Source organism: Eubalaena glacialis, chromosome 13 (assembly GCF_028564815.1).
Source record: "Eubalaena glacialis isolate mEubGla1 chromosome 13, mEubGla1.1.hap2.+ XY, whole genome shotgun sequence".
Classification (NCBI taxonomy): domain Eukaryota; kingdom Metazoa; phylum Chordata; class Mammalia; order Artiodactyla; family Balaenidae; genus Eubalaena; species Eubalaena glacialis.
This window is the reverse complement of record NC_083728.1, coordinates 43,842,705-43,862,297: the sequence shown is the minus strand read 5'-3', so window position 1 is coordinate 43,862,297 and position 19,593 is coordinate 43,842,705. Positions and strand designations below refer to the sequence as shown.

At 43.9% G+C, this 19,593-nt stretch overlaps 1 protein-coding gene across 1 annotated transcript in view; it reads right to left on the bottom strand.

Annotated features, from left to right (window-relative positions):
• The window catches only part of SLX4IP (SLX4 interacting protein), a 185,093-nt gene that overhangs the window by 56,357 nt on the left and 109,143 nt on the right, over nt 1-19,593 (bottom strand). The window contains 2 exon segments of the mRNA XM_061208423.1: nt 5,073-5,193; nt 9,768-9,857. Coding sequence (XP_061064406.1) covers nt 5,073-5,193; nt 9,768-9,857 — 211 coding nt within the window.

The following is a 19,593-nucleotide window of genomic DNA, read 5'->3' as shown; positions in this document are numbered from 1 at the left end:
GTTGAGAATCTGCCTGCCAATGCAGGGGACACGGGATCGAGCCCTGGTCTGGGAGGATCCCACATGCCGTGGAGCAACTGGGCCCATGAGCCACAACTACTGAGCCTGCGCGTCTGGAGCCTGTGCTCCGCAACAAGAGAGGCCAGGATAATGAGAGGCCCGCGCACCGCGATGAACAGTGGCCCCCACTTGCCGCAACTAGAGAAAGCCCTTGCACGGAAACGAAGACCCAACACAGCCATAAATAAATAAATAAAAACTTAAAAAAAAAGATATTGGCAAGGCTAAGGGGAAAAATATTAATGAGGTAGCGTTGACAGAATCTGAAGCTAAGTCTTTAAAATAGAAACTTTCTTACATTAATTTTTACTAAATCCATTGAAATAACAATGCCAGGTGACTTAAGAAGGCTGAGGCTACTGGCAAATGTCTGTGCTACGCTGTTTGCTGACTGAGTTTTTGCCAGTACTCTTTGTATTCCTCAATATTACATGATTAAGGAAATGGCTTAAAAGTCATTTATGTTATTTTTTTAATAAAGATAACTCAGAGGATGAAATATATTAATTTTATTAAAGCAATCAGCAAAGTTACCAGCCTGGTGACTTCAGCTCACCCAGCATCAGGTGTTAAGTGTCTATCCCATGATGAAGCACGTTATCGTTACCCAGATCTGGAAACGGGAAAGGTAAGAAACTCACGCAAATAAGGAAGATACCCAATTTACACAAAAGCGAAAACCACACACATTCACCCTAGTCACCAAGACAGTAAGAGCAACTCTATCTTCAGGGAACATGAGACACAGAACTAAACAGTGAGGAGGAAATAAGCAAGGCCTTCGTTACAGTTCGTGGCTCTGAAATTCCTTTTGAAGAAAAAGGCATTTAAAGTAAGACTATGGGAGCAGCCGAGAAGAGGCAGTTTCCATTTTTAGTGATGCTTATAATAAACAGTCTGGGATGGGCGGCATCACTATGTATGTCTGCTTCATCCCTGCGGGTGTGCACAGCCTAGAAGATGATGCACCTCGGCCCTATATGGAAGGCAGCCCTGGGGTAGAGATGGGCAAACAGCGCTCTGACCCTTAGGAAATTAACAGTTTAGTATGAGGTGAAGCAGAGTTACCAGTTTCTGCTCTTGAATTACGCAGCGCGGTCATTTGGAGGGGAAAAAAAAAAAAAAAAGAGGCTCTGGGGTGGCAACCCCTCAATCTTTACCAACAAAGAATGGGAGAAAGGCAGGTAAACTGATTATAAAACAGTTATAATACAATGTGACCAATGTTATAAAAGTGCCATGAGCAAGGAAGACAGGAAATTGAGGAAGACTTTGTAGAAGTAATATTTGAGTTAGGTCTTAAAAGCTGAATACTAGGAGTTTTCCAGACAAAAGAGAAACCTGAAAACGTAAAAGCACAGAGGTATAAAGAATGCAGGTTTGCAGGAAATAGAAAAGTGAGTAGCAGGAAGGGACAAGGCAGGCGAGGTAAGTTACAGCAGGCCTTGACCTTACTAGGAAGAGGAAAGATGTATCCATGTGTGTAATTAATCACTTGTACAAACATTTATTAAGAACCTACTGCAAACCGGAAAATATGCTCCATGCCGGGTATACCATGGATCATAAAAGAGGCAGAACCTGTCTTCAGGCGACCGGCACATTTGCGGAGAGATCAACAATCAAATGGTGTGAACCAAAGTGCAGGATGCTCCTGGGCCTGGAAGCAGGGGGACCTGTGGACAGGATACGCTTCCCTGGGGTGTGGACTTTGAGCGGAGAGCTGAAGGTGGCAGAGGGGCAGGGGAGGACCAGAGCTCCAACACGGGCAGAGGCCCCAGGATGAGTGGAAGAATGGGGCTTTGAAAGAGAGGAACTGAGGCTGCTGTGGCTGAAGCACGAAAGAAGGAACAAGGGACACAAGAGGAGGCTGGAGAGGCAGCCACCCCAGAGATCTTGGCCTTCACACGGGAGCCCTGGGGAAATCCTGAAGGGCTTTCTGCACAAAGATCAGACCTGTGACGTGAAGGGATTACACTAACTCAAGTGTTGACAGCAGGTGGGGCATCGGCCAGAGCGAGCGCAAGGGCACCAGCGAGCGTGCTGTTGCAGGTGTTTGAGTGTCCAGCTGAGGCGGGACCATGGACTGCTTGGTGGCAGCAGAGAAGAGGACTAGCTCAGGTGGGGACATCGAAAGACATGCTCAGTCAAAGGTTAACTGTTCTCAGAAGCAGAAAGAAGGAAGGTGCTGCTTTCACACCGAGTTGGCTTTCGAAGAGGGAGAGGCGTGAGCAGCACACTGTTGCATCAGCACCCTCCTGCTTTCTTGGGCAATCAACCGCGCTGCTTATGTCTGACAGAGAAGCCCGGCATTCGCCCCCACTAGCGGGCATCGGAGGCTCCAGGGGCAAAAAAGGCTTCTCGTTTGTGGTTGTACGTTAAATAAACCAAGTCAGAGGCAAATGACAAACTGAGAAAAATCTCTTGCAACATACATAACACACAGAGCTTGAATATCCTTAAGGAGCTCTTACAATGTATGAACGTTAGAGAGAAATATTATAAAGAAATTGAAGGGTGCAAATATCTAGATCATCAAGATGTCCACCGTACCACTGTTTACAACAGTGAAAATATTAGATGCGACCTAAATGTCCCACTGATAAATCAAACTATGGACACAATGGAATTCTATGCAGTCATTAAAAACACTGATGTGGACCCCGAATGGCCAAAACAATCTTGAAAAACAAGAACAAAGTTGGAAGAGTCACACTTCCTAATTTCAAAACCTACTACAAAGCTATGGTAATCAATACAGTGTGGTATTGGCATAAAGACAGACATATAGACCAATGGAATAGAAGAGAGAGCCCAGAAATAAACTCTCATATTTATGGTCAAATGATTTTTAGTAACGGTGCCAAGGCCACTCAATGGGGCAAAGGACAGGCTTTTCAACAAATGGCACTGGGAAAACTGGATATCCACATGTGAAAGAACAAAGTTGGACCCTTAACTTAAACCATATAAAAGATTAACTCAAAATGAATCAAAGACCTAAATGTAAGAGCTAAGTCTATAAAACTCTTAGAAGAAAAAAATAGGGAAACACTTCGTGACACTGAATCCAGCAATGATTTGTTGGATATGACATCAACTGGCTACATCAAAATTAAAAACGTTTGTGTCAAAGGACACTGTCAAAGGCTTTGTTTTCTCCATTTCTCTCAGGAGGGAGAAAATATCTGCAAATCATATCTGATAAAAGATTAATATCCAGAATATATAAAGAATTCCTACAACTCAAACAAATAAACAAACAACCTAATTAAAAAATGGGCCAAGGACATAAACAGACATTTCTCCAAAGATACACAAATAGCTAATAAGTACATGAAAAGATGGTCAACATCACTAATCATTAAGGAAATGCAAACCCAAACCACAATGTGACACCACTTCACATCGATTAAATTTTAAAAATGGTGATGTATGTGTTTCAAAGGACTTTTATATTATGTTAGGTGGGAAAAAAATAGATTACAAAATTGTATGTACAGTAAGATCACTTTTCTGTTTAAAAACAAACTTCTTGCCCACGTGAGCCCAAGAAAGGCTTTGGGTTTCATCTTGGGGCCAGAACACCATGTGTTCCCTGCCTGTGAGAGAGGCTGGGAAAGTGAGTATTTAGCTCTTCCCTCAGTAGGAGTGGAGGCCAGGGAAGGGGCCAGTTGAGGATCGGGACTGACTAAGCCACTACCACAGTGGAGACAGAGGTCTTGGAACTTTCTCTGCTCCTTTTCCTTCCGTACCAGTTAGAAAGTGACACTAGCCAGGTCTGCTGGAGTACAAAGGATGCAAGCTCCTACGGCTTTTCTCAAGAAGACTTACAGTATTACTAAGCAAAATGCCAGCAAGCGTCATGTAATACAATATTGTTTGGACTGAAAATTCTATTTGTCTGAGGCTTTCGGTTTGAATAAACTTAACCTATCTGCCCACTTATCAGTCGTGCCCAAGTAAACAGTGCAGATTAAGTATGCCTTCAAAGGGGAGGACGTGACACCATTCTTCCCCTAAAGAGGTGTTGCATTAGCATAATCTAGTTCACAGCACTACAGTGCTGTCCTCTGAGGATTAACATGGGTTGACTGTATGTGTACTACAAAGAGTGCCATGAAATGCTAACTTAAACTAAAAAAATTAAAAACACCACAATGACAGAGTGGAGAGAACACTGGGCTGGGGGGTCAGGTTCTGCTGCTTGTCACCCAAGTCCTCCTCCATATTCAACGTATCCCTGAATATGCTGAATATGAATCTGTGCATCAGGCACTGAGCTAAGTGCTGGGGGCAGGGAGAGGAGAAGGGAAGATGCCAGATACACGACATAATCTTTGTCCTCGAGAAGATGATCTTTCATTTGGGCAACCCCCTTAATCTCGCAACCTCAGCTTCTTCACCCATAACTCGAGGATATGACCATTCTCCAAGTGTTATTAGGATAACAGGGTGGATATTTCAACCTCAGGGCCCTTGACATTTTGGGGGATAGTGTCTTGCTGTGGGGAGCTGCCCTGGGCACTGTAGGATATTTAGTGGCATCCCTGGCCTCTACCCACCAGATGCCAGTAGCTCCCCGCCATGGCTATGATAACCCAGACTGTCGCAGACATTTCCAAATGTCCCCTGGGGGAAAAGCACCCCCAGGTGAGAACTTCTGAAATAGGGTGACATAAATGAAAGCATTTAGAAAAGCATAAAGCCCCAAATCAAGTCAGTGTTAACGTAAACCCAGTTGTAAGACTACTTGTCAAAAAAAAAAAAAATCCTTTAAAGAATTTATAGCTTCCTTAGGAATGTTTTATTTTCTATTTTTATGTATTTTGCCTACCATTAAAAGTCCTTCAGGGCTTTCTGGTTAATTTTCTTTACCCAATCAAAGCATCGTCATTAGAACATATTTTTTTTAAATGTATCACTGTACTAACGTGACAGTCCGAGTCAAACATAACTGCCATCTCTACAAAGCAGAAATTTTATCCAAAATCAAAGTAATCCATTCCTACCTTTTAAGGACAAGGGACTGGATCTTGTGAATTCTGTATTTGACGGCCTGTGCTGTTTACGAACTCCTAAGTATTCCTTCACTCTTGAATCAATGGTTTCTTTTAACAGTAAACAGACTTCCTAAAGTAAATCAGAAAATTAGATATAACTTTCTAATTTAATGCAATGCAAAAAAAGTCAATATCATGCGTATTTAAAAGCCAAAATCGAACATTTCATTTTGTTTGCTTTTTAAATTAGCTATGAATGAATAAAGGAATCTTATATGAGCTCATGGATAATACTGCAGATTTAAATTTGCCACTGAGCTTTGCTTTAAACCATGATGTTGGCTTACTCTGTGATATAAGAAATACATTTCATTTCTCTCTGCCTCAGTTTCACATTTCTAAAAGGAAGATAAAAGCGCTTCAATGTAAAAATCAGGGCGATGAGGTGACAAAATCAGAGAGGTAAAGACTGTTTTCGTGTAAATATCAACCCGTGGGATTGTGACAAACAGAAGAGAGAAGTCAAACAGAGCCAACTCTGGCTGGAGATGGGAGCCCCAGAGCCAGGCCCACTGGGTGGGGACTGTGGACCGGGAGAAGCTGGGAGCCAAGGCACAGTCAGAGGGAACCCTGACCCCAAACCAGTCAACAGGGGGCAGCCCCCCGTGCTTTCATATGGGGACACAAGGCACAGTGATACCAGATCTTCCAATTTGTTTAAGAGGAACTAGAGACAGTGATTTTTGTACAAAAATTTCCCACTTTTTAAACTTGGTTCAAAAAACTTTTAATACCTAACCACCATAATTCATTAGTTTCTGGGATTTACAAATCTACTAAAAAGGAATAGCACTGAGTGGTGGGTTGAATAGAGAACTGGAAATCAGGAGTCTGATTTTCTTCTCATACTTGTTGATGATACTGTATATGCTTTTGTGAAAACTGTACTGTGTTCACCTATTCATGGTAAAAATAATTTAACTTCTTATATTGCTCAAAAATAGACTAATATTTATTAGGCAACAGAAACACAGGGTTTTAATTCAATGTCAGCATCCCATACGACTAGCAAATTTCTGGAGCTACCATTTTACGTATTGGTGTTATTGATAAAAAGAAAAACAAAACTTTAGAAGTCCAACCACACAATGGGATGACACTGCCCATTCCAGCTACACTACCAGAAAAATGTTACCTGATGTACGGAAAGGAAAAAATTGCCCACAAATCTAAATTTCTTAACTGTGATTAAGAACTGATGCGTAAGGATGGGTAATTCTGGTTCAGTTTCCAAGGACTCTGCAGAAGGCTCAAGAGTTTCCAGGTCACCTCAAACCTGTTTCACTGGTTTCTGGCAATGCCATCTCAGGTTGATCTCTTAGAATCTTCATAAATTAAAATGAGGACAGAGTTGTAAGCTGCTTCAAAGGGCAACGAGAGCCAAACTTTTCTTTTGTTGCAAATACGTGTACTCCTCAAACAGTACAGAAAACCCTTGACTTAATTGACAAACATGAGTTTCTTGATAAAATACAAACACTGGTCTCCTCTCTCCTGCTCTCGTTTTGCAGCCCAAAGATGCAGTGCCTTGTGGAATACAGTCGTATTCGTTTACCGTTAGGGTTTTGGCATTGTTCACGCAACAGAAAGGCAGCCTTGTCTCATACTGTTGTTTTAGCAATTAAAGAATTTTGCTTCACATGCAGGGTTCAACGATGACCGAGCTAGAAAATATGTGAAAGACATACATGGAAACAAGGATTGTTAAAATTTGGCCATAAATGCCCTATAAGGCCAGAACTAAAAATAGTATGACAAAAATAAAGCCAAGGCCCATACACACAAACTCTCTCCCTATAGTTACGGGGCTTTCCTTCCATGAGTCAGGTTTGACAAATGGAAGGTAGATAGTGTGCGCTGTGGTCGAGATACCCCAGTAACTGACCACACTGCACTTGGCGAAGTGTTCTCTTCAGAACCAGAGCAAGGCGAGAAAAGACAAATTCCCAGCTAAATTGGAGGGGTGGCAAGAAGACCAAGTTCCAATCAAGCAGCAAGAGAGAGATGCGCCCAACATCTCCAGGCTAACGGGTTCATGTGTGCTTCCCCAGGTTTACAAACGGAACAGTTTGAGTTCAACTGTTTGGGTACAAAGACTACTCATGCTGGACTCAAAATAAACACATGTTTAATACATGTAATTAGTTCCTTTTCCTGAAAAGGAACTGGATATTCTTAAGACTTTCACTACGCAAAGCGACTATTAAAATGCAATCAAACTGATTGCTCATGAAATCCCAGTCTTGAGATAATCTAATGATTAAAAAAAGATGAAAGCATTGGGACACTGAACACAGGCTAAAGTCATATCCTCAACTAGCTTTTCTCCTTTCTTATACACACACACACACAAATTATCCCAGAGCAATTTTAATGTCAGTGAACACACTTTGAAGGAACAACTTCAAGTAAAAGCCACAAACTATCTACTTTGCTTTGAGAGGAAAACTCAGCTTGCTGGCACTGCATCGGAGCTCTGCAGGTCTAATCGTGCTCTGAGCGTCTTGCTAAGTCACGCCCTGCTGCCCGGACATAGGTACAAGGTGGAGCAGCACAGTGGCTTGTGGCACCCTGGAAAATTCTAGCCTTGCGCTTTGGCTAGGAAGTGAGTCACATACCCACAGATTTATTGTAAAGCCTTCCAAATCAACTGAATCTTGGCAAAACTGACTGAATATCAACAAAAAAGGTCTAAGGCCGTGGTGGCAGAGCTGGGAGAGGCTAGAGGAAAATGGAATGGTGGATTCTAGGATGCTGTTAATGTAAGTCAAACTTTTTGGGTGGGGTCCCCTGGGGTGCATATTAGTCACTTTGGGGAAATGAATTAACTGTTTTGAATCATAGGGACATGTGTTGAGAAGCCAAAGCTTGGAATGACATGAAGGTGAGCTGTAGAAGGAGATGCTGGCCTATCAAACGTTAAGCCCTGAAGAGTACGATTCACGGCTGTTTACCTGAACGAAAACCCCATCATACAGAATCTTGTGCCTTCTTGCTCCAGCTTCAGGCCATGGGGTATCCTTTGCAAAATTAGGACAACAAAGTCCTGATAATATTATTATCTCCTGACTGAAAATGTATCACTTATAAATTTTCTTTTGGGAGATTTCTTTTCTAGTTATCTCCAAAAGCTGACTGAAAACAGTTATCACAGTAAAGGCGTAAAAAAGTGGTATAAAAAAGTACCACTATCACTAGTTTCTTCTCCATATACTACCTTTTAATAAAATGTATTTTTATTTCTAGCTCTAAAAAGCTATTGTGACCAACGAATGTCATGGCAGACACCAAGTGCTCTAATGTTTGGAAAGTTATGTGAAAGCCACAGGCTCACTGTCCTGCTCTCCTGTAAGCAGGGATCTGGAGAAGGGAGCCAAGCACGTGATGAGAGCTAGAGGCACCTTCTCACCCTCTGCCACAGCGGCACTTGGGTGGGACCTCGGAAACTGAGAGCCGGGAGTGGCTCAGCCAGGGTCTGGGAGAACCCCTTCATCCGCAGAGGAGGAGGCTGGGGCCCCAGGAGGTCCAACATCGCCACCCTGTCACATGACCACTTCCTTTACTGACTGAGCATCAGCTCAGTGACTGGCCACGGCGAGAGGAGGGCCATGATCAACCATCTCTACACTTTGTCAAAGGATCACACGGTGCAGAAGAGGATTTCAGACAGGTGAGGAAGACCAGCTTTGTGTCAACCCCACACCTGCGCCAGGTGCTCAGTCCATCTTTTACGGCCAGTCAGGATTACAATCCCTGCTTACCTGGAAAAGTCACTTTAACTTCTTCTTTTTTTATACAAAGAACCCTTTCCCCCAAAGAGGTAGGAAATTTCTGGTTTAAATACTAGAATAGCAAAGGAAATAGATAGATGTGTCAGTTTCCGAAGGAACAGCAACAACAAAAAAGCAGGTGTATGTCTGTTGTGGGGAACACAACTGTTTTTCAAGGATTAGATAGCACTCAAGATTTATTGTCCACTAGTGAAAATGAAAGCTGGAAAAAGAGCTAATATTCCTTTTAAGAGCAGCTCCTTGCATTTAAAATAGTGAAAAGTTTTAAGGACAGCACAGGGAACTATATTCAGTATCATGTAATAGGACTTCCCTGGTGGCGCAGTGGTTAAGACTCTGCCTGCCAAGCAGGGCACACGGGTTCGATCCCTGGTCCAAGAAGATCCCACATGCCGTGGAGCAACTAAGCCCGTGTGCCGCAACTACTGAGCCCGTGTGCTGCAACTACTGAAGCCCGAGTGCCACAACTACTGAAGCCCATGCTCCTAGAGCCTGTGCTCCGCAACAAGAGAAGCCACTGCAATGAGAAGCCCGTGCACCGCAACGAAGAGTAGCCCCCGCTCGCAGCAACTAGAGAAAGCCTGCACACAGCAACAAAGACCCAATGTAGCCAAAAAAGAAAAAAAAAAAAAAAAAAGAATGAATTAATTCCACTACTAATGAAATAAACAAATCCTGAAAGAATTTATTTAAAAAAATATCATGTAATAACCTATAATGGAAAAGAATCTGAAAAAGAATACGTGTGGGGGGGTGTGTGTGTATGTATAATTGAATCACTTTGCTGTACAACTGAAACACCGTAAATCAACTATACTTCAATTTTAAAAAATAGTGAAAAGTTTCCTGGTACCTCTTTCTTCTGTTCAGAAAACCAGCTGGTATCTTTGTTTGAACCTTGCGGAGATATATGAAGATCCACCAGGACAGCAAAATTCCCACACTGAAAGACATTAATGGCAGAGTTAGCTCACGCCCAGCAAACAATGAGAGAAAATCTCACAAATTCCTATGTGGTTGCTCATGATGAAACGGCAACAAAGTTCACTACTGGACAGAAACGTTAATACGGGGCAGGGTAAAACTCATAACCCGATGCTTTTTGCAAGTTTATGATTTATGCTAGAAATGCTAGGGAGAAATTTAATTTTAATCAGGATAGGAAAGACAAAATATCTATCTCTGGGCCGCACCTTCAAGGGGGATGCCCAGAAATCTGGCAGCAGTTGGAAGGCTATTAAACACTGAGAAAAGTAAAATAGGTCAGTACGAGGTAGGCTCCAGAAAAGAATGAGTCCGTGGACGGCCAGGGGAATTCCTTCTTCCAGATAGGCGAGAACAGACAGAAGTTACTGCATTTTTAGACAGACAAAAGGACTGGCTGGGACCGTACATCTTGGACTAGAACTAGAAGCACGGACAAATGAAAAAGAACCAAAGAGCAGAAGGTAGATGCTGAATGACAGTTACGAAAACTAAATGAGTTTCATTAAAATATGCTACAAAACTGTACAAAGCCTGTCTCCTTTCTTATTTGATAGGCTAGTGCTGTCTAGCACTTTGGAAAAAATGGAAATCTTCTCTATCTGCACTGTTCAGTAGGGAGGCCAATAGCCTTATGTGGTTACTGGGCACTTGAAATGTGGCTATTGTGACTGAGAAGCTGAACTTTTTATTTTATTTAATTTCAATCTAATTTAAACAGCCACATGTAGCTAGCAGCTCTGCGGCATGGCTACAGACCCTGTAAAAACGTGTAGCTTCATAAACCCTCATACCGTATGAGTAAAGTAATCTGAGAATCTCAAGATAACTGTGGATGAACTAACTTAGAAAAGCACCGTGGGTTGGTTTTTGGCCAGCAGGGAAAGTCATTTTTGTACCTCTTTGGCTAAACAATTTTTTTTTTTTTAATTCTGTGCTATAATTCAGTGGTGAAGAAAAAAAAATATTTTCAACAACCAGTGTGAGAATACCAGATATAATATGGAAAGAAAATGGAACTCAACACCTACCTCACACTGTACACAGAAATTGATTTGAGATGAATCACAGACCTAAACGTAAAAAACCAAATCTATCTTCCCAAACTTGGGGTAGAAAAAGATTTCTTAGACAGGATCCAGAAAGCACTAATTATAAAAGAGAAAAATCAGCATGCTGGACTTGATCAAAATTAAAAACTTCTGCTCATCAAAAGACACCATTAATAAAATGGATATGTATGCCATTGACTGGGAGAAAATATTCATAAATGCACATGTCTGACATAAAGGACTGGTGTCCAAAATATGTAAAAAATACTTCTACAAATTGACGTTAAAAAACAAAACAACACAAGCTTGAACAGACACTTCACAATTAAGATAAACAACTGGTGAATAGGCACGTGAAAAAAGTGTACAACATCATGGCTTATCAAGCAAATACAAATTAACACTGCCAAGAGATACAACTACACACCTACCACAACGACTGCAGTGAAAAAGACTGACGCACACCAAATGTTGGTAAGGATGGGGAGTGACCCAAACTCACACACTGCTAGTGGCAATGGAAAATGGTTCAACCACCCTGGCAAATGTTTGTCAGTTTCCTATAGTTAAACACATATTTATTTTACCATCTGAGCCAGCAATTCCACCTCAGGTATTTACCTGCGAGAGATGAAACATATGTGCACACAAAGAAATGTACACAAATGTGTGTGGATGTTTTATTTGCAAGAATCGAAATGGAAGACAACCCGAAAGTCTCTCACCAGGAGAACAAACAAATTGTGGTATATTCATGCAGTGGAACCCTCGTCATCAAACTACTGATCCGCTCAACATGGACTAATATCAATAACATTGCACTGAGCAAAGCCAGGCTAAAATACGTACTGCATGATTCCATTTATATAAAGTTCTAGAAAAGCAAAATTAAATCTATGGTCAAAGAAATCAGCACAGTGATTGCTTAGGGAGAAATTGACTGGGGAATGTTCTATGTCTTGTTATACAATTAAGATCAGTTCGTTTCCCTGTATATACGTTACATATCAATAATAAACGATTTTTTAAATACTGTGTAAAAATACACTCATATTTGTTGACAGATATTTAAAATGTAAGTATTATGTCCTTGAAAATGTGTGGGTATTTTGGGGGAGAACAGAGTGATCTTCCCTGGGTAATAAATCATAAAGTATAATGAAAAATGGTCTCCTACAATGTCAAACAGTGCAATGTCACCCACAGAACTTCAGTTTAGTGAGCTGCAACCAGCATTTTATTTTAAGGAAAGAGAAATGGGATAAAAAAATATCAATGTGTCACATGGTAAAGTTAAGTCTTGTTTTGTGAAACTTAGGTATGAGTGTACTGAATTACGATATAAAGCCTATTTCTCACTGTGGGCTGTGGTCAAGAATGTTTGAAAACCATATTCAAATACACTGTTATTTTAAGTTTCTTCCATGTTGATTATCGATTTAACCTTTAAGGAGTATGCTGCCACCAGGTGGAGGTCTCATGTCACAACTACAGGATCTTAGCCAGGGATTATTAACCTTTCATGTGCCACGGACCTCTTTGTTCAGTTGTGAAGCTGATGAAACCTGTGCATAATAATGTTTTTAAATGCATGGAGACACAACGCATAGGAGTAAAAAGAAAGCCAATTATACTGCAGTACAGTTACCCATATTAAAAAAAAACTTGTAATATAGTAATGGATGTACTTGTTCAATAAGGCATTGGATCTTGTCACACAGTGGTGGATCTAAAAACTACTATAAATCCAAAGTAGTGATAAGGATAAATGACATTTTCAGATATCTGCCACAATTATAATGCAATATGAAAAGTGCTGTGACTTCTAATGGTAACAAACATTGCTAATACTACTGTGTTCTGAATACTTCGTTCATAATAAAAACAAAATTTATTAGAACTTGGTCAAAGTAAAGATGCAACTTTTTTCCCATCCAAGTTCACTGACCCTCTGAATTCTCTGACGGGCCTGTTGAGGCTCCAGGGATCCCAGAACAAGAGCCCCTCCAAAGAGGTGAGACATGCCTCATGCACATTCTACCGGGTTTCCTGTGGGTGTTCAACCCTGACTGTTCAGTCAAACCAAGTTCTCTGCTACCCCTTTGTCGTGAGCAAAGATGATTTTTTAAATTAAAAAAAAAATAGTGACGTTTGAACAACCTGAACTGATACTATGTAACAGTATCCTTCTAAAAAATTGAATAGTAAGGTCCAATTCGGTATTTTTTCGTCATTTTAGCTCTGATCACAAAGAAGCTAGTCTGTTTGATTATAAGAAGACTGATTAGAATGTCTTTTTTTTTTTTTTTTTAAAGAAATCATTGAATCTCACTCCGGTGCTCAAACCTTCCCGGGCTTCCTGCCAGACTCCCCGCTCCCCAGCGGGGCTCTCCCTCTGCAGCCAGCCTTCTGAGTTTTCCAGCAAGAGCTCTCTCCAGCTCCCACAGTAATCAGAGATATTTTGCCTTTCTGAAGTTCCCTGCTCTCAAAGCTTTGCTTCTTTTCTCCCATGAGTAAACAGAAGTGAAAAAAAAAAAAAAAAAAACGAAAAAGAACACCACCCCTGACTGCTGCTGGCAGCACAGCCCCCCCCCCGCCCCTTAATTAGGGGCCATTTCTTCTCTGCTCTTCCAGGCAGAGCAGCACAGTCAGCATCACTGGGCTCTCAGGCCAGAGCTGCTCACGCTACACAGGCCACGTTACCTCCCTCACAGCCCAGCAGCTACGAGAGGAAGCTCTGCATCCCACGCCTGGGCTGGGAACCAACCGGCTGGGGGCCGGTCCGGCTTCCTCCCCCTCCACCCAGAGGTTTCGGCCAAAAACCTGGGAGTCACCCCTAACTCCTCCCTTCCCTCACCCTCAGTCACCACGCCTGGTAGATTTGGCTTCTTCAAGAGCTAAACACACCCCGCCTCTCTGGCTCCCCAGCTCACGTCATCCCCCACTTGGAACATCAGGGCCACTTCTCGGAGTCCTGGATGAACTCCCCAGCCTCCACCAGAGCCACGCCTGCGGCAGACGGGATGCCGAGGCTCCAAGGCTCTGATGAGGCCCGCTCCCCACTGTCTCCCGCTGCTCCTGGGCACATGCTCTTTGCCCTTTGCTGCCAGAGCACTCGATGCTTCCGTGCTCAGTGGGCTCTCACGCATCCTCAAACCCTCGCAGGAGTGCGGCCATCCCCATGAAGCTTTTCTGAACAGTTCGCCACTCCCTCCTCCGGATCAGCAATGCTTCCCGTGCTTATTTCTGCATTCAGTGGCTGGTCCATGTAGGGGCCTCCCCTGCCAGACTGTCAGCTCCTCAGTGGAGACAGGGTCCACACCTCAGTCCCTCTGCATCCCAGGGATCAGCACAGTGCCAGCTCACAGTAGATGCTTAATATTTAGTGGAAGGAAGGGAGGGACGAAGGGAGGGAGGGAGGAAAGAAGAAAGGAAGGAAGGGAGGGAGGGAGGAAGGAAGGGGGGGCAATCACAGCCTTATCTGCAAACTGGGGGCTCCGAGCCCACTCTGGGGACAAGGTCACTCTGACTGAGCCCAGGACACTGATGTGTCATATAACAACTTTCTCCCTCCTTATTCTGGAGCGGCGACAACTATGTCATCACCAGTGACAACCACTCATTTTCCATATTTTGGAAAAAGGGAATTCAAGGATCCTAGGATTACCTCACCCCAAACTCACTGCCAACCAAGCATGTTGGTGATTTTTCCTATTTCTTTCCTAAGAATTCCAAAGCCGAAACTTAACTGTTACCAAGTCCTCAGGGGTGGGAGATCTTGTCCTCTAATTGTATATTAAGTGTAAAATAAAGGTGAAACTGCTAACATTTCTCATACGTGTAGCTCTCTCAGATGCAGGTTCAAAACTCTGAGTTATGTGGAAGGTTCTCCACATTCTCTCATTCGTTCGTTCATTCATTTATTCATTCCCCACTGAGTTTCACAGGAGCCCTGGGCCACAGCCGGTGCGGGGGCGAGTATCAGAGAACTGCAGGCAGTGTGACCACAGTGCACACCCAAGGGATCTGAGTGTCAACTCTCCCTGAGGGAGGCCAGGGAGGGGGGTGTGATGCTGCAGCTGAGTCCTGAGGAACAGGGTGGCAAGTGGTCGAGAGAGAGGCCCGAGGAAGGAGCTCGGTATATGCTCTGAGGATGGTGGAGTCTGACGACACGGAAACAGGGCAGGAGGGCTCAGAGCACAGAGGAGCCCTGGACGGGCTGAGGGGCCAAGGAGACTGCAGGCTGGAGGGTGGAAATGACCCGAGCCAGGCATCCAGGTTTAAAGCCACCACAAGAGCCCAAACAAGAGGCAGTAGAAGGTGATCCTGAGGTGGGGAGGAAGGAGCAGATTGGAGGGATACTCAGAAGACAGAGTCAAGAGCATGCGGTTGGGTGTGGAGGGGGAGGGGCAAGGGCGACCCCAGGGCCCACGGGCAGCTTCCCCCATGCCCCGGGGCTGCCCACAGGCAGCTCCTCCATATGGGTCTGTCGCACTGTCACTGGCCTTGTACACCCACCTATTATTAAAGATTTAAGGCAGCCTGGATTAACAAGGCAAAGATTTAAAATGGGGGAATAAGTAAGAAAAACAAGGGTAAAAAGATAAAATGAAGCCAGTGCTAGGTCTCATAGGTCTGTACAAAAGCCCCACCATGTCCTAAGTCTCTGCAAGAGTCTGCTCTCAGTTTGCTAGTTACCAATGTGAAAAACAAGAGGCCAGAGGCCGTAAGATGAGAACAAATCGGTGCTGAGGATAACTCAATCAATCCCGATACTCAATCTAGAAAGACGTTTCTCCTGAATATCTTCATGAAAAAACATGGCAATTATCCTCCTGGAGCAACAACTTTACTCAAAGGCTCTAGCAAAATATTAAATATTTTCATATCCAAACGAACCGCATATAGGTTATAGCACAAAATTTAAAAGTCCCATGATTTTGCAAGAAAGAGCACAGTTTATACCCTGAGAAAACCATAATTCAGAAAGAGTCATGTACCAAAATATTCATTGCAGCTCTGTTTACAATAGCCAGGACATGGAAGCAACCTAGGTGTCCATCATCGGATGAATGGATAAAGAAGATGTGGCACATATATACAATGGAATATTACTCAGCCATAAAAAGAAATGAAATGGAGGTGTTTGTAATGAGGTGGATGGAGTTAGAGTCTGTCATACAGAGTGAAGTAAGTCAGAAAGAGAAAAACAAATACAGTATGCTAACACATATATATGGAATCTAAGGGAAAAAAAAAAAAAAAAAGAGGTCATGAAGAACCTAGTGGCAAGATGGGAATAAAGACACAGACCTACTAGAGAATGGACTTGAGGATATGGGGAGGGGGAGGGGTGAGATGTGACAGGGTGAGAGAGTGTCATGGACATATATACACTACCAAATGTAAAACAGATAACTAGTGGGAAGCAGCCGCATAGCACAGGGAGATCAGCTCGGTGCTTTGTGACCACCTAGAGGGGTGGGATAGGGAGGGTGGGAGGGAGGGAGATGCAAGAGGGAAGAGATATGGCAACATATGTATATGTGTAACTGATTCACTTTGTTGTAAAGCAGAAGCTAGCACACCATTGTAAAGCAATTATACTTCAATAAAGATGTTTAAAAAAAAAAAAAAAAAAGAAAGAGCACAGTTTAAAATACTGATTTTAATTCACAGTATTCAATTTAATCCTCGCCACTAAGCTGTGAAGGAGCACGACTATTACTCACATTTTATAGGTAAGGAAGCGGAGTCAGAGACGGTAAAGGCCAAGTCCAAGATTACGCAGGCAGTGAAGGACAGACCCAGGAATCAAATCCTAATCTTTTACCCCTCAAAGCCGACTTGTGTGCACTACTTGGAAGAAATATCCTCCCTGTGGAAGGCCCCTCGGGACTCATTTCCTGACCCCATGTGGAGGCACGTTTAAGGCTGCCTGGCCTGGAACCCCCTCCACTCTACTTGGGAACTGGCCTCCTGTCCCTTCTAAGGTGAGTGATGGCAGCTGCGCGGGCCCACCCCATCGGTGCCTGGTGATGGAACCAAGGATTCTGAACGGGGTCCCCGCAGCTTCCTTCCCTGGGCTGAAGTGAGGCCCCGAGGGCTCAGATCCTAAAGCTGCCACTGGGTACGTACCCTGCTGGAGCAAGAGTGCAGCGTGGAGGTGAAAGCCCCACTGCAGAGAGAGTGGGGCAAGAGGGCTGTGGGGAGAAGGAAGGAGGAGAAGGGTGACACGTCACGCCAAAGGTGGGGTCGGGTGGCAGAGCAGGAAAAGAGGTCTCCTGACATGAACAGCCTGATCCAGGGCTGAAGAAAAGTCAACGCAAATATTTTGTCAATTTCACCCCCCCCGCCCCCCCCCCCCCCGCCATTTCACCCCTGTTCTTCATTAAAATACTTGCCCAAGAAATCCAAGCTTGGAGTTTACATTCGAGAAAAGAAACCAGCATACCTTTAGGATGGCATATGCCATAAACACACAGACAGTTAGGTCAGGGGACAGGAGAATAAACAGTTGTACTATCGGAATACAGGACACCCTTCATCTAATTGCAAAAACTTCCAAAGGAGAAATAAGTTGGCGATCACAACAGTTAAGATTTGCTGAGCACTTACTGTGTGCCAGGCCCTGCGTCAAGCCCTCTCAGTGCATTATTGCATTTACTGTGCCCCGGAGAGGCACAAACTATTACCACTCAGTATTCTGGAGACACTGAGAAGCTTAAGAGCTCTCCCTCTCTCTCATCAAAGATCCCTAGTGATCATGGCTGGGTTTCGTTTGGTGTGGTGCCTGCCAACTTGGCAATACTCGTCAGGACAGGTAGGAGGAACACTCTATATTCTTAGTCACAGAATGAGACACAGCCTGAAGTCGAGAGCACAGCATACAGAGAGGGCCCGGAGAAAGCCTTCTGCTGACAAATAGGAGAATGGCTTAGCACAGGGAGTCCAAGGCCGCAATCTCTTCTGGTGACACCCCAGTTTGGGAGGGGTGTCCCACCTCCCCTCTCTGGGTGTCAGTTTCCCTCTTTGTAAAATGGCACAACTAGGTCTCCTTCAAGGTGCCTTATGCTCTAAGATCCCATCTCTTAGGGTTCTGATTTGCAACCGTTTGCCTGGACTCCATTGGCCAACGTCATGTCTGCCCTCCTGTAAAGGTTCTGAAAGAGCCACCCTCAGTCTGGCACCTGGTACCATCCTCCATTGGTTCACAATGGGCCCTGCAAGCACAGCAGGCAAGTCCACCGTCGTTTTGGAATAGACAACAGGAGAGCACATGTCCTGCTGGGCTGACCTCTGTGGGCAGGATTTAGTCTTGGCAACCAATGACAGAAAATACCAGTCTCATGGCTAGAAATCACGGTATAAACCACAGGAAATGGAGAAGCTCAGTGGACTTGGCTGAGGCAAAAATCTTAGCAACCAGCGAGCTCTTCCCCCCAGAGCACTCTCCGACCAGATGCAGGCGAGACTGAGCTCTTCTCTGCTGCCACAGCATTTTATTTATGTTCCTGTCGTGGGACTCCTTACAGGCTGTCCGCACAGGACTGCATGCTTCCTGGCTCCTGAGGGCTGCTTGCGAGAAGGAGCTGCTTTCCGTTACCTTTGGGTTGTCAATGCCTAGTACTGGGCCTGGCACAGAGATGGCCGGGAAGAGTGTTTGTTCAATAAATGAAAATAATACATCAGTGATGAGAATTACTTAAGTGTCTGCCCTGTTCTCTCTCTAGGAGGGATTACCACCCTCTCACCTGCACCTTGTCCTCAGAACAGAATCAAGCTCATGGTTTACAACTAAGGTTGCCTCATACATGCACAGAACAGTATCACCCGGGAAAACGGGCAGAGGTGGCCACTGCTGCACGCCAGATGGTTAGTGTCCCATCTTGCAATCAAACCCTGGCTGATTATATGAATCCAGACCCATTAGAAGGAACCTACATAGGGTTTCCTTGGTTGCAAATGGATGGCTAGTGCTTTGAGGTCAAGTTTTTCTGGTTGAAAGGGATGCAGGGAAGGGTGTGACTTTTCTCAAGTGGAAAGGAATCAGGAGGGGAGGGAGTTTCTCTCTCCTGTTTGGTTTCTGCTCTGGGACAATTTGACTAAGGTCAGGGATGTACGTCTTTTCAGTCATTCGTTTGTTTTTCTTAACAGATTTATTGCTATGGTTGGGAAAAGGGCAGGGAGCAAATCACAAAGGAATGAGAGAAAAAGATGGCAGAAAAGCAGAGCTACTGAGTGTGATGACAACTTCTAAAAGGAGAAACAAATAGAGTCAGGGGCTGATGTCCTTCAGTAAGTTGTCTCTGGTCTCCTGCTCAGAAAGAGTTTTGGGGTTTTTTTTGCCTAAAATGCTCACACAGTGCTTCACATAAGCTATGGATAGGATCTGAGAAGGGAAGCAAAGTGCTGCTGGGAATGAAGCGAAGGCCAACAAAGCGGTATTACGAAGCGACGCTTAAGTCGTATTCGAGGCCAAACCACAGCCTCTACAACCCATCACTGCATGAAGAGTGCAGTTAGGAACAGGCTCTCAGTCACTCCCTTTGAAAGATAAGAACGGCCTTCATTTCTTTAGATACTAACCCCAGTGATTTTTCCAAAAATTATCCTTTTAAATGTAACCCCCAGGCCACTATT